The sequence below is a fragment of the Montipora capricornis genome, chromosome 3, assembly GCF_036669925.1.
Source record: "Montipora capricornis isolate CH-2021 chromosome 3, ASM3666992v2, whole genome shotgun sequence".
In the NCBI taxonomy this organism is placed as follows: Eukaryota; Metazoa; Cnidaria; class Anthozoa; order Scleractinia; family Acroporidae; genus Montipora; species Montipora capricornis.
This window is the reverse complement of record NC_090885.1, coordinates 76,176,365-76,194,849: the sequence shown is the minus strand read 5'-3', so window position 1 is coordinate 76,194,849 and position 18,485 is coordinate 76,176,365. Positions and strand designations below refer to the sequence as shown.

At 39.1% G+C, this 18,485-nt stretch overlaps 2 protein-coding genes across 2 annotated transcripts in view; one reads left to right on the top strand and one right to left on the bottom strand.

Moving 5' to 3' along the window:
- Positions 1–18,485, top strand: part of LOC138044175 (uncharacterized) — a 57,617-nt gene that overhangs the window by 5,201 nt on the left and 33,931 nt on the right. The window contains exon 2 of the mRNA XM_068890859.1: positions 9,027–9,113. The gene's annotated coding sequence lies outside the window, so the exon portion shown is untranslated. The remainder of the gene's footprint in view (positions 1–9,026; positions 9,114–18,485) is intronic.
- On the bottom strand, positions 390–18,450 carry LOC138044176 (tetratricopeptide repeat protein 14-like). Its single transcript, XM_068890860.1, has 16 exons — positions 18,307–18,450; positions 15,913–16,094; positions 14,908–15,002; positions 13,631–13,773; positions 13,313–13,395; positions 12,991–13,113; positions 12,117–12,201; positions 10,584–10,675; positions 10,082–10,116; positions 9,762–9,908; positions 7,439–7,510; positions 6,033–6,152; positions 5,557–5,679; positions 4,799–4,928; positions 2,265–2,380; positions 390–1,840 (listed from the first exon to the last, which is right to left on the bottom strand). The coding sequence occupies exons 1-16, from the start codon at positions 18,308–18,310 to the stop codon at positions 799–801; spliced, it is 2,592 nt and encodes an 863-aa protein (XP_068746961.1). The 5' UTR covers positions 18,311–18,450; the 3' UTR covers positions 390–798.

Genomic DNA, 18,485 nt, shown 5'->3' with positions numbered 1-18,485 from the left:
GTTGACGTACTTACACGTAGTTGTCAAATGTGAAAGTTTGTTGGGTGGCCACGGTAAGGCGCGTTGCACAGTAAAAGTTCGGATCTCTGAGAAAAAGCCAAGCTCAAGAACCGAGTATTTCTTTCGTACTAAAACAAACTCTGAAGTGAACGGCTTAGAAACAAAAAAATACATTCGATTTCTTTTCCTTGTTCTTGAATAAGCATGATTTTCTTGTCTCGTCTAAACAAAATAAAAACCTCCTTTGAAGCCACTATCTCCAGCTTGTAAACAAAAAATATATATTCTATTTTCTTGCTGAGAAAACAGAACAAAATTCCCTTAAAGTGCACCTTAGCCCCTAAGCGTGTTTTGTCGTGCATAAATAAAAGAATACGCTGCCAGAGCACTTCTTTGAAAGAATATTTGGATTTTGTGAAATGTCAATTTTGGTTTTTAAAGAGACGACAATTTTGAGTGAGAAGTTTGAGAAATCACGAGAATGGAACAACAAATCTCAAGACGATTAGAAAATGACGACGAATGGTATAAGAAAACCATCGAGGCTGGGGAAACAACTGGTGCACGATTTCTTCACTTTCAAGTCTTCTGTTTCCGTAGACATATAACAGAGCAAAGAATGCAGATTTCAATCGATTCGGCCGGAGACGAAAAATGGACGATTTCAAAAACAGTCATTCTCCATGAAGCACTATGTCAAATGCAAAAATTTACTTCAACTTGAACGTTTCGGGTTCAGTTACAAAACTCAAAACAGGTTTTCAAAACAGTAGACTCCGTTCATTTCATTCCGGGCTGTCAACTGTTCCCCTCGTCGGAACTATCCGCGTATGACACCAATGACAATTGGTTCCCTTTAGGTGCCTTGCTCACGTCATCCCACGACTTGACGGATGATGCCCACCGCCCCGGGTGTGCTCCTCTAGATTTATCAACAACAACCGAGTTTTCTGGGTCTTTGCACTGCAATGCCAGTGACCGCTGCTCAGCAAAAACTTGAGCGCTATAGTTTTTCATAGCTTCGGTGTCTCTCTTGTCGTGCCTGCTTCTAATTGGGCAGTCAAGGCTGGAGGTTTTACGAACGCGGTGGGAATCCTTGCCGCTTTGTGATCTTATTCTCGTTAGCTCTCTCTCCAACAACGATTCATCAAAGGACGACACGGCAACATTACTGGTCGCAACCCTCGTGGGATCCTTTTCATCCTCCGTCGAATCTTTGGAATCTTTGTACGTTTCCCTCTCACTTGATTTGCGCTTTTTAAGAATATGCTGTTCATCAACAGCGCCATGTTTCCTTTTACTATCTTTCCAATCTAATTCTCCTTCAACGTATTTCGCTCTTCCGACACTTTGACATGGAGATGGACGTGTCACTTCACGACCTTTCACCCTCTCAAACTTGTGAGTTTTAGAAATCTCACTGTCGCATCGAACACTGGATGGCGAGCGCTCAGTTGTGCTTCTCCTTGGATGTGGTCCTCTGTTTTCATGTCCAACACCAACTTGCAGCGCCGCAATCGAATGATCACGGCGTTTTTCACGAGTGTCATGGCGGTGACCATTATCCTTGCTCGTCTCTTGTTCTCTTCTATCTTGCTCTCTTTTAGAATACCGTCCTTCGCCCTTTTCGATTTCTGTTCGTAATGTTATCTCCTTCTCAACCCATTCTTCGTTGTTGTCGCTGGAATCACTCCTTGAGTGTTCATCTTCGTTTGAGGATTCACAAGAACTCAGAGATGATCCAGATGAGTGCTCTGAGCGTCGACGAACCCTTGACCCCGCTTTTCTTTTCTTTTTCTTCTTTTTCTTTTTGGTATTTTTCGACTTCTTTTTCTTTTTCCTGTAACATAAAAGCAATGTACTTTGTTTGGTCTGGGAGAGTAGCGGTATGCAAATAATATTAATTTTGTATAATTAATTCCATATTCTCTTTTTACCTAGGAAACAAATATAAAAGAAAATGACACAAACAAATTGGAAGCAAACCGTTCCGCAAATAAAGCAACTGATATTACTGATATTCAAAAAAATAAGTCAAGTTCTCAACAACACTTCACTAGGTACAAAATGGCAATGTTGGTTTTGGTTTTTGGTGAGAATGAAAAACTGGAGTTCACGGACCGAGAAAAACCTCTCAGAATAGAGAACCAACGAACGCAAATGACGTTCGCGTCGAGTTGGGGACGGTAAGTGCTCTTACCGCTGAGCCAACTCTGTGCCACCACTGATGTCATTCTAGTTAAACTGGACGTAACTGGTCAAACCTGTCATTTAGTTTTCTCTTCCTCTTCGCTTGGCTTTGTTCTTCAAGGATAAGTTCTCGAACGTGACTGAATCTGCCCTTGAGCCCCTTATCCACTTTAGCAGCGGCCTTCTCCTTCTGACGTCAGAGGAGATGCAAAAAGAGGAACAGAAACAAGGGAGGGGAGGGGAGGGAAAGTAAACGCAGGACAGGAGAGAAAGTGAGTTTGAGGCCAAAGCAACATCAACGACCATACCAGTATTCCATATTGCATACGGAATCAAAAGGGTTCCATGTACGGGCAGTCAACAGTTTGGGGTATATAATTCAGGGGTTGTTTCGAGTAAGTCATGGAAAGTACGAAGTTGGTAAAACGAAAATAAAATTTAAAAAAGAATAGAACAGAATAAAGAAAGTATAAAAAGTTGGCCAAAAAATAATAAATGAATAAGTACACAAGAAGAGTTTAACGAAAGGAAAAGTTTGAAATTAAAAGGCGAAAAGCAAGAGGTTATCGGCGCAAAAGGCGAAAAGCAAGAGGTTATCGGTGCAAATCAGTCCAACGACGACAAATAAATAATTGCATGATTTTATTAATTCAAATACAAGTGAAAGTACACAAACGTGATTCAGACCAGAGAGTTACCGCAAAATCCACGAAAATCCAAAAGATGTTCCATTGTCGTAGGGTCAGTTTGCAGAACAGAGTCGCAGAGTTACAGGAGAAATGGAAATTCCGCAAACGGTCAGTCCGTTTATTCAATAAATGACCGGTGGCAGAAGACCATGACGAAGGACAGCCGGGTGACATGCGGGAGAAACAAAAGAGAACTGCATTAGCAAGAATGAAAATTTAATTTCAAACATCGATTTAGCGTCATGTTTACGGCAAACGGAAAACAGGAGACTCAAATTTGCTTGTTATCTACAGATATCGGGCGACCTCTAAAATGAGAGACAAAAATTGGAATAAGAGAGTATTTTCATGAGTTTACGACAATCACCGGCCTGCCATCTGCTAATTCTATCTATAATAAAGGGACTTTAGGAGGTTTAAGCAAAGACAACGGCTACGGCAACAAAACACTCCGCCACAAAGCAACAATATGATTGGTTAAAAAAGGAAAAATACTCGTGCTGCACGACTACGTGAGCATATATCAATGAACGATTCATTTTCTGTTTCAGTTTACATGTAAACCGTTCGCACCCATCCATGCAGTTGCAGGATAGTTTGATCGTATTGTACAAGGTGAACAAGTCCGAATAATAGCGATAGCGCTAAGTTATATTTTGGAGTGACGTTGCCGTTTTCCTTGCTTTAACTCCCTTTTACGATCTGCGACGACGACGTCAGTCGACGAACACGACACGTGACCCCAAAATATGACTGCTCGCTATCGTGCGTGTTTCGCGATTATTCGGTCTCGCTGACGTCGTACAATGTGGGTGAATTATCCCAAAATAAATTGAGTATGAGCAGTCTCAGAATAAAGATGGAGAATGGAAGGGTACCATTTGTGCGCTCAGCTTGTTGTCAAAACCTCAACCTTGGTGATTTAACGTCGTTGCTAAGCAAATGACCACACAAATACGTGCTGAAAATGAGCCCCGCACGTGCAGCACGCCAACACCACAATAAAATCATTGGATAAAAGAGGAAAATTAATCGTGCTGGACGTGCGGTTGTGCGGCACACATTCTTCCACATATTTTACTCTGCATATCGACGACGTGAAATGACCAAATTTGAGGTTTTGAGCGCATCGCGAGCATACAAACGTGAACCTTTTATTCTTTTTTTTTTTACTCTGAAACCGCTCGTATCCAATTTATTCTTAGGACACTTCGCCCAGATTGTACGACGTAAAAGAGACGGAATAATCGCGAAAGACGTACGATTGTGCAACTAGAATAGTCATATTTTGTGGTGGCGTCTGCGTCGATGCCGCCGTCGTAGATCTTACACTCCTCAATGACTAGTTGAGGTGTCACACGTGCAACGCAAATGCAAACGTCTGGTGATTGGCTTAAAATGTGGCACACACTGTTGACGTGACTGTCGACGTGACTTATTTTGGTTCTCCGTGGTGCATTCTGGGACTCCAACGAAATTTGGGCAACAATGCTGCAGGTTTTTAAATCGCTTTCCAAAACCTGCAATATGTTGCCGCAACAAAATGTTTCGTTCAAAATCGCACTGTGCGCCATGTTAAACCAGACAACTTTTAACCCAACAGTGTTGCGCAAAAATAGGCGCGTGTAACATCAGCTTAATTAAGAGCAAGAAAATTCACGTATTCTAACGCGTCTCTGTCATCTGAAAAGTCACTCGATATCTTTATAGAACAGGCAAGAATTGAGCCAATATTAAACTTTCATTGATTTTTGGTAAATTTTAACCTGACTTTTGCCCTAAACTTGATACTAAAGCTCTCTTAGGAGTAATTTGACTGTCTCTTGATGCTCTCATTAGCCAATAATATGGCTAATATGCTCCAGTACATTAAGAAAACAACGCTTTTAAAAGTACACATTATAGCAATCGCCACCCACCTCCTCTTTCAGCTTCATTTCCATTCGAATTTTCTCCAAATGATCTTTAGCCGTTCGCTGATTGCTGTCTAGCGCTAAAGCACTATTGAAACTTTTCACAGCTTCTGGCAAAAGTCCCTCTTTTTCTTGTCTACATTCAAAAGAACATTAGCCAAAAATGAGTTAAATGAAGATGCAATCGCTTCTACGGGCCATAGCTTGATTTTGATCCATTGACAAGATTGGAAGAGCGAAAGATTTTCGGCCTGAATTTTATAGTAGTTAATTAGTAGTTATAATTATTGGTATAATACAAGTGGATTTAGTTTATTCAGGCCTCTCGCCTTCTGGACAGCCATCAGTTTTGGTATCCAAACTTTCATTTTCACGATACATGTCATCTTTATTCACTTTAAAGTTCTATCCCTCGGAGCTGTCATACGTTGCATTCGGTCGAGGACTACGTTTTCCGGTGGGTTTTTTTCCCCGTTGGGTTTTTCCCTCTCTTGTTTTTTCGTAGCTGGAAGCGTATTATGATTTTCTATTTTGTATTTTTTCCTACTAGGAGGTTTTCTTTCTTGATAGGTTCGTTCTTAGGTAACGTACATTACTTATGTCATCTTGAGAATTATGAATTAAAAATGCTGCTGCTGGTTTTCTGCTGTCCACCAGGCACCCAGCACGATCACACTCCACACTGTCGTTGTGTCCTTGTTTCTCGCGCTTTTTCGCGTGTTGCGTATACTAGGATAGGAATGAATTCAAACAGTCATACTAACTGTATTCCGTATTCCACCAGTGTTGCTGTAAGGTATTTGTTCGCATTCCTGTGGGTTGGACAAATCGCCAGCGCATCGCGGAAATCCTTAATGGCCGAAGAGATTTTGCCTTCATTCGCACACCTGCAGAAAGCAAAATGACACTTAGTTAATAGTGTCGATTTTTTTACAATGCTTTTTAACACAGTGCACGAAGTACTTCCGTCACTGGGCAGATTTTATAACTTACACAACTGGTCAAAACCAACTAATAAGGTCTAGGGCTTGAAGACAGTTGGCTGACCATTGTAAATACCCTTGTTCAACTCGCTTTAATTCAGTTCATTTGATACAAATTTAAATGCCCTTGTACTAAAATAATGATGATTGTGATATTTATAGCAATAATACCACCGTTGTATCTATTCTACAAAATCTTAGCTTTGCCCGGTGTTTGGTCATATTATAAAGAGTACCAGCATCTATCACACACTTACAGGGCTCCCCTTGCTACCAATGCTTCCACATTTTCGTTATCAATCTGCAGTGCATGCTCAAAATACTTCATGGCAGCATCAAAATTCCCAGCTTTAAAATGCTCCACCCCTTTGGCAGTCCTACAACAAAAAAAACTTCACTCTGTGAGTCAAAACTCAAACTACTATTCTACACAGAAAAGAGTGTAAGCTCTAATTTAAGCAAGAACAATTTCAAATGGATGACCCTGCCAACAATACCCTGGGTGCCAAAGGAATTTTTTTCTTTCAAGGTCGGAGAGAACGATCAGCGATTCCAAATTGGTCGAGAACATCATCAACATCGGCGCTTGACCCCTCGTTGCCGCGGCTTTGCCGCGTAATTTCCCTCCTCCAAAGGTAAAAATAACCTCTGGCACCCAGGGTATGCCAACAAGGCCACGCTAATAAAAGAAACTTAACTAATACCCAAAAGAGTAAAAAGGGTTTAGGCTGACACACCCAAGAAGACATGTAACAGCTCTAGTTGTAATGGAAATCATTGACGCTGGGAAAAGCGCGGAATTCTGAACAGTATACATGTCCACGTTATTCCAAAATGACCGCCATTTTCAATAGTATTCTTTTGTTTGATTGCAAATTGGCCCTTTTGGCCTTGTTCAAAGTTAAATATTCTTTTGAATTTTACATTTCAAAGCGAGGTCATAAGAGCCAATTTGCAACCAAACAAAAGAATAATAAAATGACAGCCATTTTGGAATAAGTGAAGCTATGATCTTCGCAGTTATGAGGGCAATTTTTGCAATTGCGTAGAGAAGCCTGAAAAATTCAGGACTTCCTCACGGGACCATTAGAACCCACAAATGACCAGCTCCCAACGTCAGTGGCTTTATAGTTCAGTTGGTTAGAGCGTCGCACCGGAATCGCGAGGTCACGGGTTCAAACCCCGTTGAAGTCCTGAATTTTTCAGGCTTCTCTACGCAATTGCAAAAATTGCGCTCATAACTGCGAAGATCATAGCTTCACTTGATTTCATATCCGCAGTTCATATATGATTCATTTCATATACCATTTCATCGCTGATTTTGGAATAAGGTGTGTAGGTCTGGATCCAAATAAAAGAAATCTTTGAATGACGCACAATCTTTATCATGACGTATTTTTTAATGCAGCAAACGAGAGGGTTAGCTTTGACACCACTAATTTACTGTGCATCCCTTGCTCAGTTTATTAAGTCATATCAAAGGCCAAAACCTTAAACAAAATTAGCCTTTTTAACAAAAGCAACATGTACCCCTCCTTAAAATTGTTATTAACTATCCACCCTGAATAATTATTTTTACCCATATAATTAATTTATATTTTAACGCCGCTTTTCTAACAATCTCAAAAAACTTGTAATCAAAACCAATAATGAGTGTTCTTACGTCTCCATCGACCATTTTGCAGACTGTTTTTTTCGCAACGGCTCGGCAAAGTCACTTTCAGGACAATCTCTCCTGAAGAGAGAACAGAAGCTTTGTATTAATGTAAAATCGAGAAATGCTTTTCCCCCTACATTACATAAACCACTTCAAGTTAAGGTAGTTTTTAATAATACATTGAGATCCATGCATTGCCGATCAAATAAAATAAATTTATGTCCACTCGCCATCAAACACCTGGCATCTAATTGACACCCTGGTCAAATCCGTATTTTCTAGAAAATGCCCAGCTGTATCAAACAGCCATATCTACTGGTAATACATGCCCTCAACCAACACAGGGGGCATATATTGGATAGTTCTCTGTAACAAAATAGGTCTACAAAACCTTCCTACAGTGAATTTTTGTCTGCATTATGTACGTTCTCGTGCCTTTTCTCCAGGACCAGTGTCTTTTAGCCATTTGACCTTTTCGTGAGCATTCTTTTAGAAGCATAAAGCTGCCCTACAGTATATAAGAATAACCAACCTTCTCTTTCAGATGCCACTTATTAATATTGGCCACCCTTTTGGCACCACAATTTAACAAACCCGTTAGGCCTTACAGAATTTGACATTGAAATATGGGACGAAATACAACACCTTGTGCAAGCTCGCTTCATTTTCAAAACAGTGAACTTTACCTGTTAAAATACTTATTCCGATCAACTTGGATTTCTCACATCCGATCAAGCAAAAAAACGGTTTTCAAACCAAAACTATTTGACGTTTGGTTAGCTTAAAGATTAGGGATACGGTGATTTCTCGAGGCCTTATCATTTTTTTTCCGTTGATCCGAGGTGAGCAATCTGAGTTGATCCGGTCTGACTTTTGTACCAGGCCTATTTCTTGCACCTCTAACAAATCAAGCATTACAGCATGTAAGTGAAGATTCATCAAGGGTGCAGAAAGCACTGCATTGTCTTCATGTAGTAGTTGGGCACTGGATAAATTTGTATGCAATTGCGCTGGGTACAGCTGTTCCCTAAAGGAAACCAATCTGGGCGTGGCCCATAGCATGCGTAGCAAGCGTTCCCGTTCGAAAGAAGAGCTCCCAAACGATATTCCGCAAACTGCCTGCGCAGAAGTTGGGGCAACTGAAACAGCAACCTTCGGGTTAGATCACTGCCGCTCACTTCACATCACCCTCTCATAGTTAAGTTTGTTGAAATATAAGTGCCACACGGCCAACGTTTGCAAAAACGTAACCCTTCCTTGTACTTGTACATATTCCCCAGATAACTTGGAACTAACATTCACTGCGCATGGTTTGTAGTAAAAAAAACACTGACCACTAACATCGCAGATGCGATCAAAATACGATAGTTGTCGACAACTAAACTGCTTATCCCCACCACAGGTGGCCCAGAGTCGCAGGGCAAAAAATTATAAGGATTTGCATGGGAATCTCAATAACAAACCGGTCAACCGTTCACTTATTTGCTCTCACCGTATTGAGGCTCGAGTGACCAGCCGTGTCCAAATTCGTTGGAAACGAGCCTCAAAAGATTTTGAATATTAATTTTGAATATTTTTCGCTGTTTCTCCGCAGTGGATGCTCGCTGAACCTTGAAACTTTGTCAAAGAGTTTGAGCGTGACTGATGCCGGAGAAGTGTGATTTTATCAGCAAGATGTGAGGTAAGCTAGAAATTATTTTCCAACCTTTCCTTTATTTAGGTACGAGTGACAACCTGGGAATTTGAGAAGTCGCTTAAATCACATTCAATCAGGCAAATAACCACATAAAAAGCGAGAAAGTCGCCACAACAATAAAGTATGGTTGTTTTTATTGAGAACTTTTTGGTGTAAATATCTTTTTCAGTTAGTTATCGAGATTCCCATACAAATCCTTATAATTTTTTACCCTCCGAGTCTGGGCCACCTGTGTCCCCACACACTAGAAAAAGTGGTCAAAAATATAGTTATCGACAACCATTTGTTGTTCCCTTTTTGAAAAGGGAAACTGCTTCCTTGTGAACAACTTAAAATTCAGCGTTTAGTTGTCGGTAGTAAAGGCTTAGACTTGAAGGAATGATGGATGTCAAAATTGGGCGTCGTCTGCTTAGGTGCATTAATTTTCGGGACATAAGTATTAAAAAATTTCTGGCTGCCTCCAACCAGTTTAAACCTAGCTGTCATGTTTCTTTAATTTTGTATTCTTAGCTTCATATTATTAAGGTAAAGAGTTTGTTAACTAGTGTAGATCTAAATAAACTGCAACCTTAAAATGACATAAGGCATTGATATAATTTACTTTTATACAGTATTTTTACATTTCTGGGGTACCTTTGGAAGCTTCTCAGTAAAGAGCAAGGAGCAGACGTATCTATTCTAAGCAGATCTGTCAGAGTCTCTATACTCCTTGGGTTATTGAAACCCTTGTGTTTTCTAAGATGTTCATCATACGTCAGGCCCTCAGGATTGCTCTGCAACCTGTTAGAACACAACACAAACTATCAAACGTGTACACTACTAAGGTCCCACTTTAAATTATTCAATCAAGACATTACACAGCATTACTTTAACATTAACAAGCATCTGAGCACTTAAGATGTTTGCCTGTGCAAATCTCAGATCCATGTGCTGAAATGTTTATCATAACCTACCTCGTATAAACTGCTTCTGGATCATCAACAACACCCTAAAAATGTATAAATGGAAAACTATCGTCTCTCCAATCAATGCTTCCAGAAGCCTCAGAGAGGGCATTAAAATAAATTTATATTGAATCATTAAAAATTGCCAAAAGCTCAAGATATTGTGAAAATTTAAAGCAAATTGAAGACAATGATTGTGTTTGTATACGAGTAGAGGAAACCTACTGCTGCTGCTACTACAACCACTACTACGACTACTACGACTACCACTACGACATGACTACAACTATGACTACTAGGACGACTAAGACTACGACTACATGTATGACTACGAATATGACTATGACTACGACTACAACTACTACTACTACTACTACAGATACTACTACAGATACTACTACAGTAACTACTACTAATACTACTACTACAACATTGCACTACAAATGATTATAATGATAATTACATGTATAATCACATTAATATTACTTAAGGATCTTTGGAGAAAACTTACCAGATGCAAGTGTTGGTAAGCTTCAGGCAATCTGGAATGTCTTAATGAAATCGAAACCTTACTTTCCTCCATGGTTACACCTATGATAACAGCTGGACAAAAAAAAACAGATATCTTCTACATGAACAAGTGAAAAATCAGGTAATTAAGTCAAGATGGCAACTGAAGAAGTTTCACACAAAGCCTTAAAAAAAACCCAGGTTTGAAGGAGACATTAACATTGAGATGGACTATGCAAGCCAGCTAAAGTTGTTTGAATACTGAACTGCAAGGATTGAAACTTTCTATGCATTCACTGACTTTCATTCTGACTGTCAATGCATTCTCTGCCATAAACAGTAGACATGCAATAAATCAAATTTCTGATGTCTCTGTGAGGTTACCTAGAAATTTATGTCGGCAGCTAAATTATTGATCCAGTTTTGAACTCATTCATAGGCAAACACAGTAGTACAACTAGGGCTATTCTAAGTTAATTTACTATAATTATGATGAAAGCCAGTGAGGAAGAGAAAATGGGCATGGGTAGGCAACACGCTGAGAAGACCTTCAAACAGCATTACAAGGCAAGCATTGCATTGGAACCCGCAGGGAAAACGAAAGAGGGGCGGCCCCAAGAATAGCTGGAGAAGGGATACAGAAAAAGAGATGAAGGTCCTCGGGAAGAACTGGAAGGAGCTGCAACAGTTGGCAGAAAAGAGACGTCTCTGGAGGCTTTTTGTTGATGGCCCATGCTCCAACTTGGAGCCAAGGGCTTAACTAACTAACTAATGATGAAAGCCAATAATTAGTTGTAATAATTACGATGAAGAAGAAAAATAATAATTACACTAATTATCAAGGGGGGAAAAAGCTAATTACACATCTTATTTATACTATTTATTTTAACAGCCTAAAACATTATTTTTAAGCACTGCACTTTAAACAGGTGAGTGTTTTGCTCTTTCTGGTGTTGGTACTAAGAGAGTTCCATGTATTGACTGAATGATAATAAAAATAACGTTGCACAGTAGCTGTTCTGCACAAAGTCACATCTAAGTTATCCCTTTGTCCTGAGTGATGAAATTATTGTGTAAGGATAAAATAATGATCTAAACCTACAAAGGAAATCAGCTTTAGACGTTATGAGAGGGATGGGGGAGCTTGCCCTTAACCCTATCACCCCCGTGGGGTTCTCCATTGACGAGTAAAATCATCTGGCGTTAGACAGAGTAAAATCTATAAGTGGCAATCTTGGGAGTGAAAGGGTTAATACCCGTACTTGACCAAAACCTAATTACAACTAAGGCATCTTGGACCAGTACATGTAAGTTTTAAGCAATCACTTATCTTGATGTCAATGAAATTCAGATGTGGCTGTACTTTCAAAAATTCCTGGTTATCGTTTCATCCAAGACTTTTTCCCAGGACACCAATCTGTTTTTATTCTTTCATTCCAAACCAAACATTTCTCCTATTAAGTGACTCGCAATTAATTTTATTGGCTCTGCATTTAAAGCATTTGGCATCTTCCAAACCTTCATTTCTCAATACCTCTGACAATATCACCAATTGCATAGGCATCTATTATGTCCTTGTATTCTGGCGAGCTCTCTAATTCACATGACTTGCACAGGGCCTTTAAAAGATAGGAGTAACAAAATCACAAAATTTAATAATAATTTGAGCCAAGAAATGACAAACCTTGATGTGCTTTGATCATTCCTATGAAGGACTATTGCTTGTGCATGACTGACATTTCGACAACCTAACAACCTGTTGGTAATCTGTCGATAGGCTGTTGGGTTGTTGGTTTACAGCTTGATTTTATGATGTGATGTTGTCCTTGTTTGAGTAGAGTAAAATGGTGTGTTTGATGACTGTTTTAGCAATTATTAAATAGAACATTGCATTCATTTGGTTATTAAATGATTGTATTAAGAATAGTACTACAATGTGCATGTACTATTACACCTGTATATTGATTTACATGTTTGGAACCACACATTTTACACATGTAATTACATGTATCAAATTGAATAAATTATTTGTAATACAGCACTGTACATTTACATGTCACACATAACTACATTTACATGCTACCAAGTTCAGTTCAGGCTTCATTTTGCTCGTTCTTTGAAAAACAGCAATGCAAATTAATTTGTGGCATCAACCCGGTATCAGACCCATTCCCCTTCATTGCTTGGTTATGAATCAAAGTATGACCACTTTTTCTGTCTTTCAATGCAAATAAGAAAGTGAATTTTTAATCCAAAGATTCTAAAAACAACACAAGGTATTTGGGACAATTTCAGAAAAAAAACAGAGTGGAAAACTGTGTTGAGGTGATAGGCACTTATAAGCATGAATCAATATTTAATACTAATTCATAGAACAAAGCAAAGTATTTTATAATTTAGTACAACACCTGAATGTCCAGCTCCGTGAAGTCTCGGTTGCAACCAAACTCCAGCATGGTCAGTGTAACTATAATACCAAATGGCCTTTTATAACTTACTTTACCGATAACAATGTCGCCTTCCTTTAAACACTGCACAAGAGAAAAATAATCAATTGAGAAATCAATCAATAAATGAATGAGTGAAGGATTATGTTTATAATTTCTGGACAATAATACCATTAATTATTATTGTCTACCCACATTAAGGTGCAAAGTTTACAACAAGTAGCAATAATCTTCAGAAAAAAATTACTTCATAAAGCTGAATTAATTACTCCTTGAAGCTAACCTTCAACAACTGTGTTCTTCTAACATGCAAAGGCACTTCCATGAATGTTTCAAGGGGAGGTGTGTTAGCATACAGATCCAACACTAAAAGAAATACAGAATAAAACTTTGAAGTTACATGTTCACTATTCATATGCCTGTGGTTTTTGGCTAAAGCCAAGAGATTGAAAACCATGAACTTTACAAGTTTTTTGAAACGAGTATGCGCATAAGGTTTAGAAGCTGACATTATTTTAATTATGCATGCTCAGAGGGGACAACTCGTACTCAAAGTCAACCTTGTTCTCCGATCTAAAGGTCTCCAAGTGTTCTACACTACCTTCCTGGTTTGGATGTGTGACATAATCCACTCCTCCTTGAACTTTACGTTTGCTCTCCATGGAAAACAAAAGGTCCGCTTTTGATGCAACAAACTTTCTCATTTTCTCATAAAAATCTTCATTCCCAGACTTATCAATGGATCTAGGATTCAAGGAAAACCAAAGAAGCCAGTTTTAATCCAAAAAATGCTACAACAGGTTGCAAGATTAATGAAGACACTGACAGTGTAACTTTCTTGGGGTGTTATTAATAATTTACTTACACTGTATTATCTCACACACTGCCGCCCCACTCCTTCCCTTATCAAATGCTGCTAGCAATACAAAATGCATGTACATGTAATGCTGAAAACTTGAACTGTCAATATTGAAAGGGGGAGAGGGAGGAGAGGTGGGGGGAAGGTTGGAATTCTACATATATGTAGATCTTGCCCGGGTTGCTCGAAGTATGGTTAGCGCTAACCAGCGTTAAATACCATGGAAACCTCTAGGTTTTCATACCTCTTAGTTAACGGTTAGCGCTAACCAGGCTTCGAGCAACCAACCCCTGGCGGGTATTGAAAGCTAGAAAAGGTGTTTTGTAATGGGAGTGGCTCACCAATTTTGCAACCTGTTGTTGTTTAAGTGTATGCATATACAATAATGCGTTAAAAGCAGGCATGCAAATGACCACTAAGTCAGAAAGTCTTAAAACAAGTCATGTTGCCTGGAACTCTATTATATATGTACATGTATAACTCTTGTACAAATTCAGTGCTTGGCCAATTAATTTTAGTGGTTGGTATTCTACAGTATGCAGGGGTTTTAATAACTTTTGAAGTACAATGTAGAGGACTGGCTAATCAATATAAGAAGTGGTCACTCTTGTCTTTTAAAGGGTTTGAGTGAAAATCAAGGCAAATCTCTGACAACATAAATGGTGGTATACTGCTGGTAACTGGCTTCTATTATAAAACCCCTGGTATGGCATGAACAGTTACATTGTAAACCTTTTTTCCTTGCTTGATGCAAAGGTCACGAGATAAAATACATGTACCGGTAAATTACTTTATCTTACATACTTTATCTTGAACTTTAAACTATGATGGGACATTCTGAACCCATTAACTCCTGGGAGTTAACAGATTTTACTCGTCAACCGGGGGTGCCTAGGGCTCCTGTGTCAATGGTCAGTGGGTTAAACAACCAAATTTATCTTGAATGTGAGATTTTTTGCTACAGTAACTGTACATAGAAAACTTTCTAGTATATTAAATCTTAAGCTTCACACGATTACCCTTCAATTCTTCTGTGGCTGCATGACTGATCAAGTATTTCTTTGCGATTGTCCTGAGACTGATGAATTCCTTCCAACACTCCAGGACAACACAGCTGAACACACACAAACAAAAAAACAACAACAGCAATAATTATTATTACACTTTTTTGGTAAGGTTTTCAATAAATTTACTTCTTGATCAACTGCCAGTCTGTGCATACAAATGTACATGCATGACAATCAACCGATTATCAATAATAAATTTAAATAAATAAATTTATTATAAATTTCTAATGAGAACTTGATAATCGGTTGATTGTCATATGCAGAATCAACTGGCAGTTGATCAATTAGATTCATATTAAGAGGCTAAGAAATCAGCTGGTCTATGGACCCTATTTCTCTGACAATTAAACCATACAATTGTCCCTACTTAACTGAAAGGTAATTAGATCTAGAGCAGTAAACTTTGAGGTTTCATAGATCCAAAGCCCTGATTTTGACAACAAGATGAAGGTGCTGGTTTCAGATATTAAGGTCTTAGCACTGACTTTAGCAATGGGGAAGCCTTTTCCTGCAAGCTTGTCACAAAGGTGAGAGCTTCCTCTTTCCACAATGGGTCCAATATTATATTTCCTGACTCATCACCAGATGTAGGTTTCAAGAGTTTGTTGGTTGTCCAGTCTGCTGTTAGAAGTATTTCTCAACTAACTCTGGCTTTCCCCTGTCATCAATAATATTGACTTGATCTGCCTTTCATTTTGTCTTACTTGCAGTCATCAACAAGATCAGAGGACTTTTGCTCATCATCAGCATCATCATCATTATTATTTTTAGTAGTAATACATGTAGTAGTAGTAGTAGTACATTATATTTAAAATAAAGGTCTAGGCAATGGACTCAGTCTTGATACGGTATCACAGATACTGAGGTGGGAAGGGGGGGGGGGGAGGCTAGTGCTGTGAGGGGACTTATCTAATGTCCAATGAGTGTAGGCGAATAAGTACACCTCACTGTACATACTTGAAGTTTATTTCTGAAATAATTCTTTGTCTCTGTATTGTCATCGACTGTAGTGGAATAAAGGAAGTTCATAGGAGAACCTTCACTGTCGCATTGTTCGGCTTTCGTTAGAGAAATCAGGGAAGGCCCATGGTATGACACGCTCTGCACAAAACGATCAATTGATTTCTTCTTGTGCCAATCTACAAGCAGAACACAAAAGTGAGTATTTAGTTTATTATTTTGAAATTGTTCAAGATCTACACGTACTTGTTCTGCAGTACACTGTAGTTGCTGCCATGCAAGATATAAACAAACATCTTTTTATTTATACCCACACAATGACAACAGAGAGAGGAAAAAAAGGCAACATTAGTTAATGTACAAAGGTATAAACTAAGCCAACTTGAAAATAACTATAACAGAGCTAATCTACATAAATGTAGCTATGAGATATGACTGTTCTTCACCTTCTAACGTGCTAGAGGAACATTCTCCAAAAGGTTTGATAAAATGCAAAGTTGGTTGCAAGTGAAGGACCGATGTGCGCAAGGCCTCAGCAAACCGCTTCAACACTTTGCTTCAACAACAACAGCACTGTTTGAGTTTGTCGCATACTGCACAGGCACCCCAAGTTCAGTGTGAGGGAAACCCAACAAAAATATAAGGATTTGTATGGGAATCGCGATAAAAGACAAGAGAAGATAATTTTACAAAAAAAAAATTTCTCAATTAAAAAGCATAACCAGATTCGATGGGAATCGAACCATTATCAGTTCCTCAGTTGTCAACAGTTAAAATAAAATATGAAGGCTGAACACCCCAGTCAGAAGAGCCTACCGGACGAAGCTCATTGATCATGCAGTAGATTTTGGTGTCATCAGTGTCGATTTTGACTGTTGATGTTATATTTGTCGAAATATCATTTATATACTATTAGGTAATAAGGGAGATTGGGCGAGGATTGTTCCTTGGGGCACGCCTAAAATCACGGGTGACCAGTCTGAACAATTGCCCCTTAACACGACATGCTGCCTTCTATTCGTCAAAAAATTTCTAATCCACAGTAGTAGAGAACCATCTATCCCATGCCGTTGTAGTTTCAGCAACAAATGCTCATGTGGCACACTCAGTCTGTCGAAAGCCTTAGAGAGGGGAAAAAAAAACAAACCCGAAGGAAGCAACCCACAATGGCAATAAGGCTTTTTAATTGAGAATTTTTTCGCAAAATTTATCTTCTCAAGTCTTTTATTGGGATTGCCATACAAATCCTTATATTTTTGTTGGCTGTGAATGCTGCTGAACTACATGTACACTATGTTCATACGTGCCAACTCTCCCAGATTATCCGGGGATCACCCGGATATGGAACGAATCTCCCGGTCTCCCGTACGGGTCATTAAATTTCCCGGATAAACACGACTCTAAACCTTTCACAGACGTTTCTCCATTCTAGACTCAAATTGCATCCCCAAGTTTAAAAAAAATCCATTTTTTCAAACTTGTTTCAGTTTCTTAATGCATTTCTTCATCTCTGGGTTTCAAACACACGTTAATAGAACTAAACAAAATGGCTTCCTTTAGCTATCATAGCCATATAACCAATCGTTTGATTGGATCTCCGATTAACCAATAAAAATTCTTGACATAAGTACCCTGTTTTCCTGCAAATTCACAATGGCGGCAGAATATTCTTGTATTCTGAAGGAGATGCTGGGGTATGGGTGGGTGGGTTTTTGGGGGGAGAGGAGGGGAGGGGGAGTGGGTAGGTTGATCGAGGGGGGAGAGGTGGGGAGACCGGATGGAAAAAATCTCAAGATTTTAGATCTCCATAGGTTGGCACCTCTGTATGTTGACTGCTGGGTTGGCAAAATTAATGGTTTCAACACATCATCAACATTTGATTCAACAAATCTTCACTAGAGGACTGGTATTCAGCCCGCGGCTGTTACTGCATGTATAGATATGGATATGGGTACGTCGTTTAGAGACCGATTAGTGCGCACCCGCTGAGTCAAATATGTCAAAAGAGGGCGGCAAACAGCTTCATTCAACACGTGCAATAACAAAAGAAATGTTGAATAGCTTAAACGCTGTTAAACTCCTTCATCTTCGATTTACCGTTGTCTCAACACCATTGAAAGGAGCGGGGGGGGGGGGGGGGGGCATTCGACCTTGTTGTTCAACAAAAGCGAACAGATGTTGAAGAAAAATTAATGATGAAGCCGTTTCCGCGGGACTTCACAAGTTTGCTCAATCGCCATTGCGGCGCTCTCTTTAAACTCAAGTAGCGTCTAGGATATGCTTTTGTCTCAACTGCTTGGAAATAGATACATGTACATCCTGTAGATTTATCACATAATGATAGCCTAAGATTTAAAACGGGTTTTCGAAATAAAAATCAGAAACATTCACCCATGTTAACGTATGTATGCTTTACTGGGTGGCCGTGATGTCCACCGATTCACGCAAACCTTATGCTTGATATTATTTCAAGCAAAATTTAATTATAGAGGTTGACGCCTGCTAGCATTTGGTTCCTTCTTGAATCATTGCAGTGATTGAGGGAATTTATGTTTAGGATTAAATGACGA

Bases quoted from the DNA above. Each gene is read 5' to 3' on its own strand.
- LOC138044176 (XM_068890860.1), bottom strand. The intron at 15,003-15,912 runs GTATGTACAGTG...GTGTGTGTTCAG, and splicing joins ATTTCAGAAATAAACTTCAA to CTGTGTTGTCCTGGAGTGTT. The intron at 9,909-10,081 runs GTAGGTTATGAT...GTGTTCTAACAG, and splicing joins CCAGAAGCAGTTTATACGAG to GTTGCAGAGCAATCCTGAGG.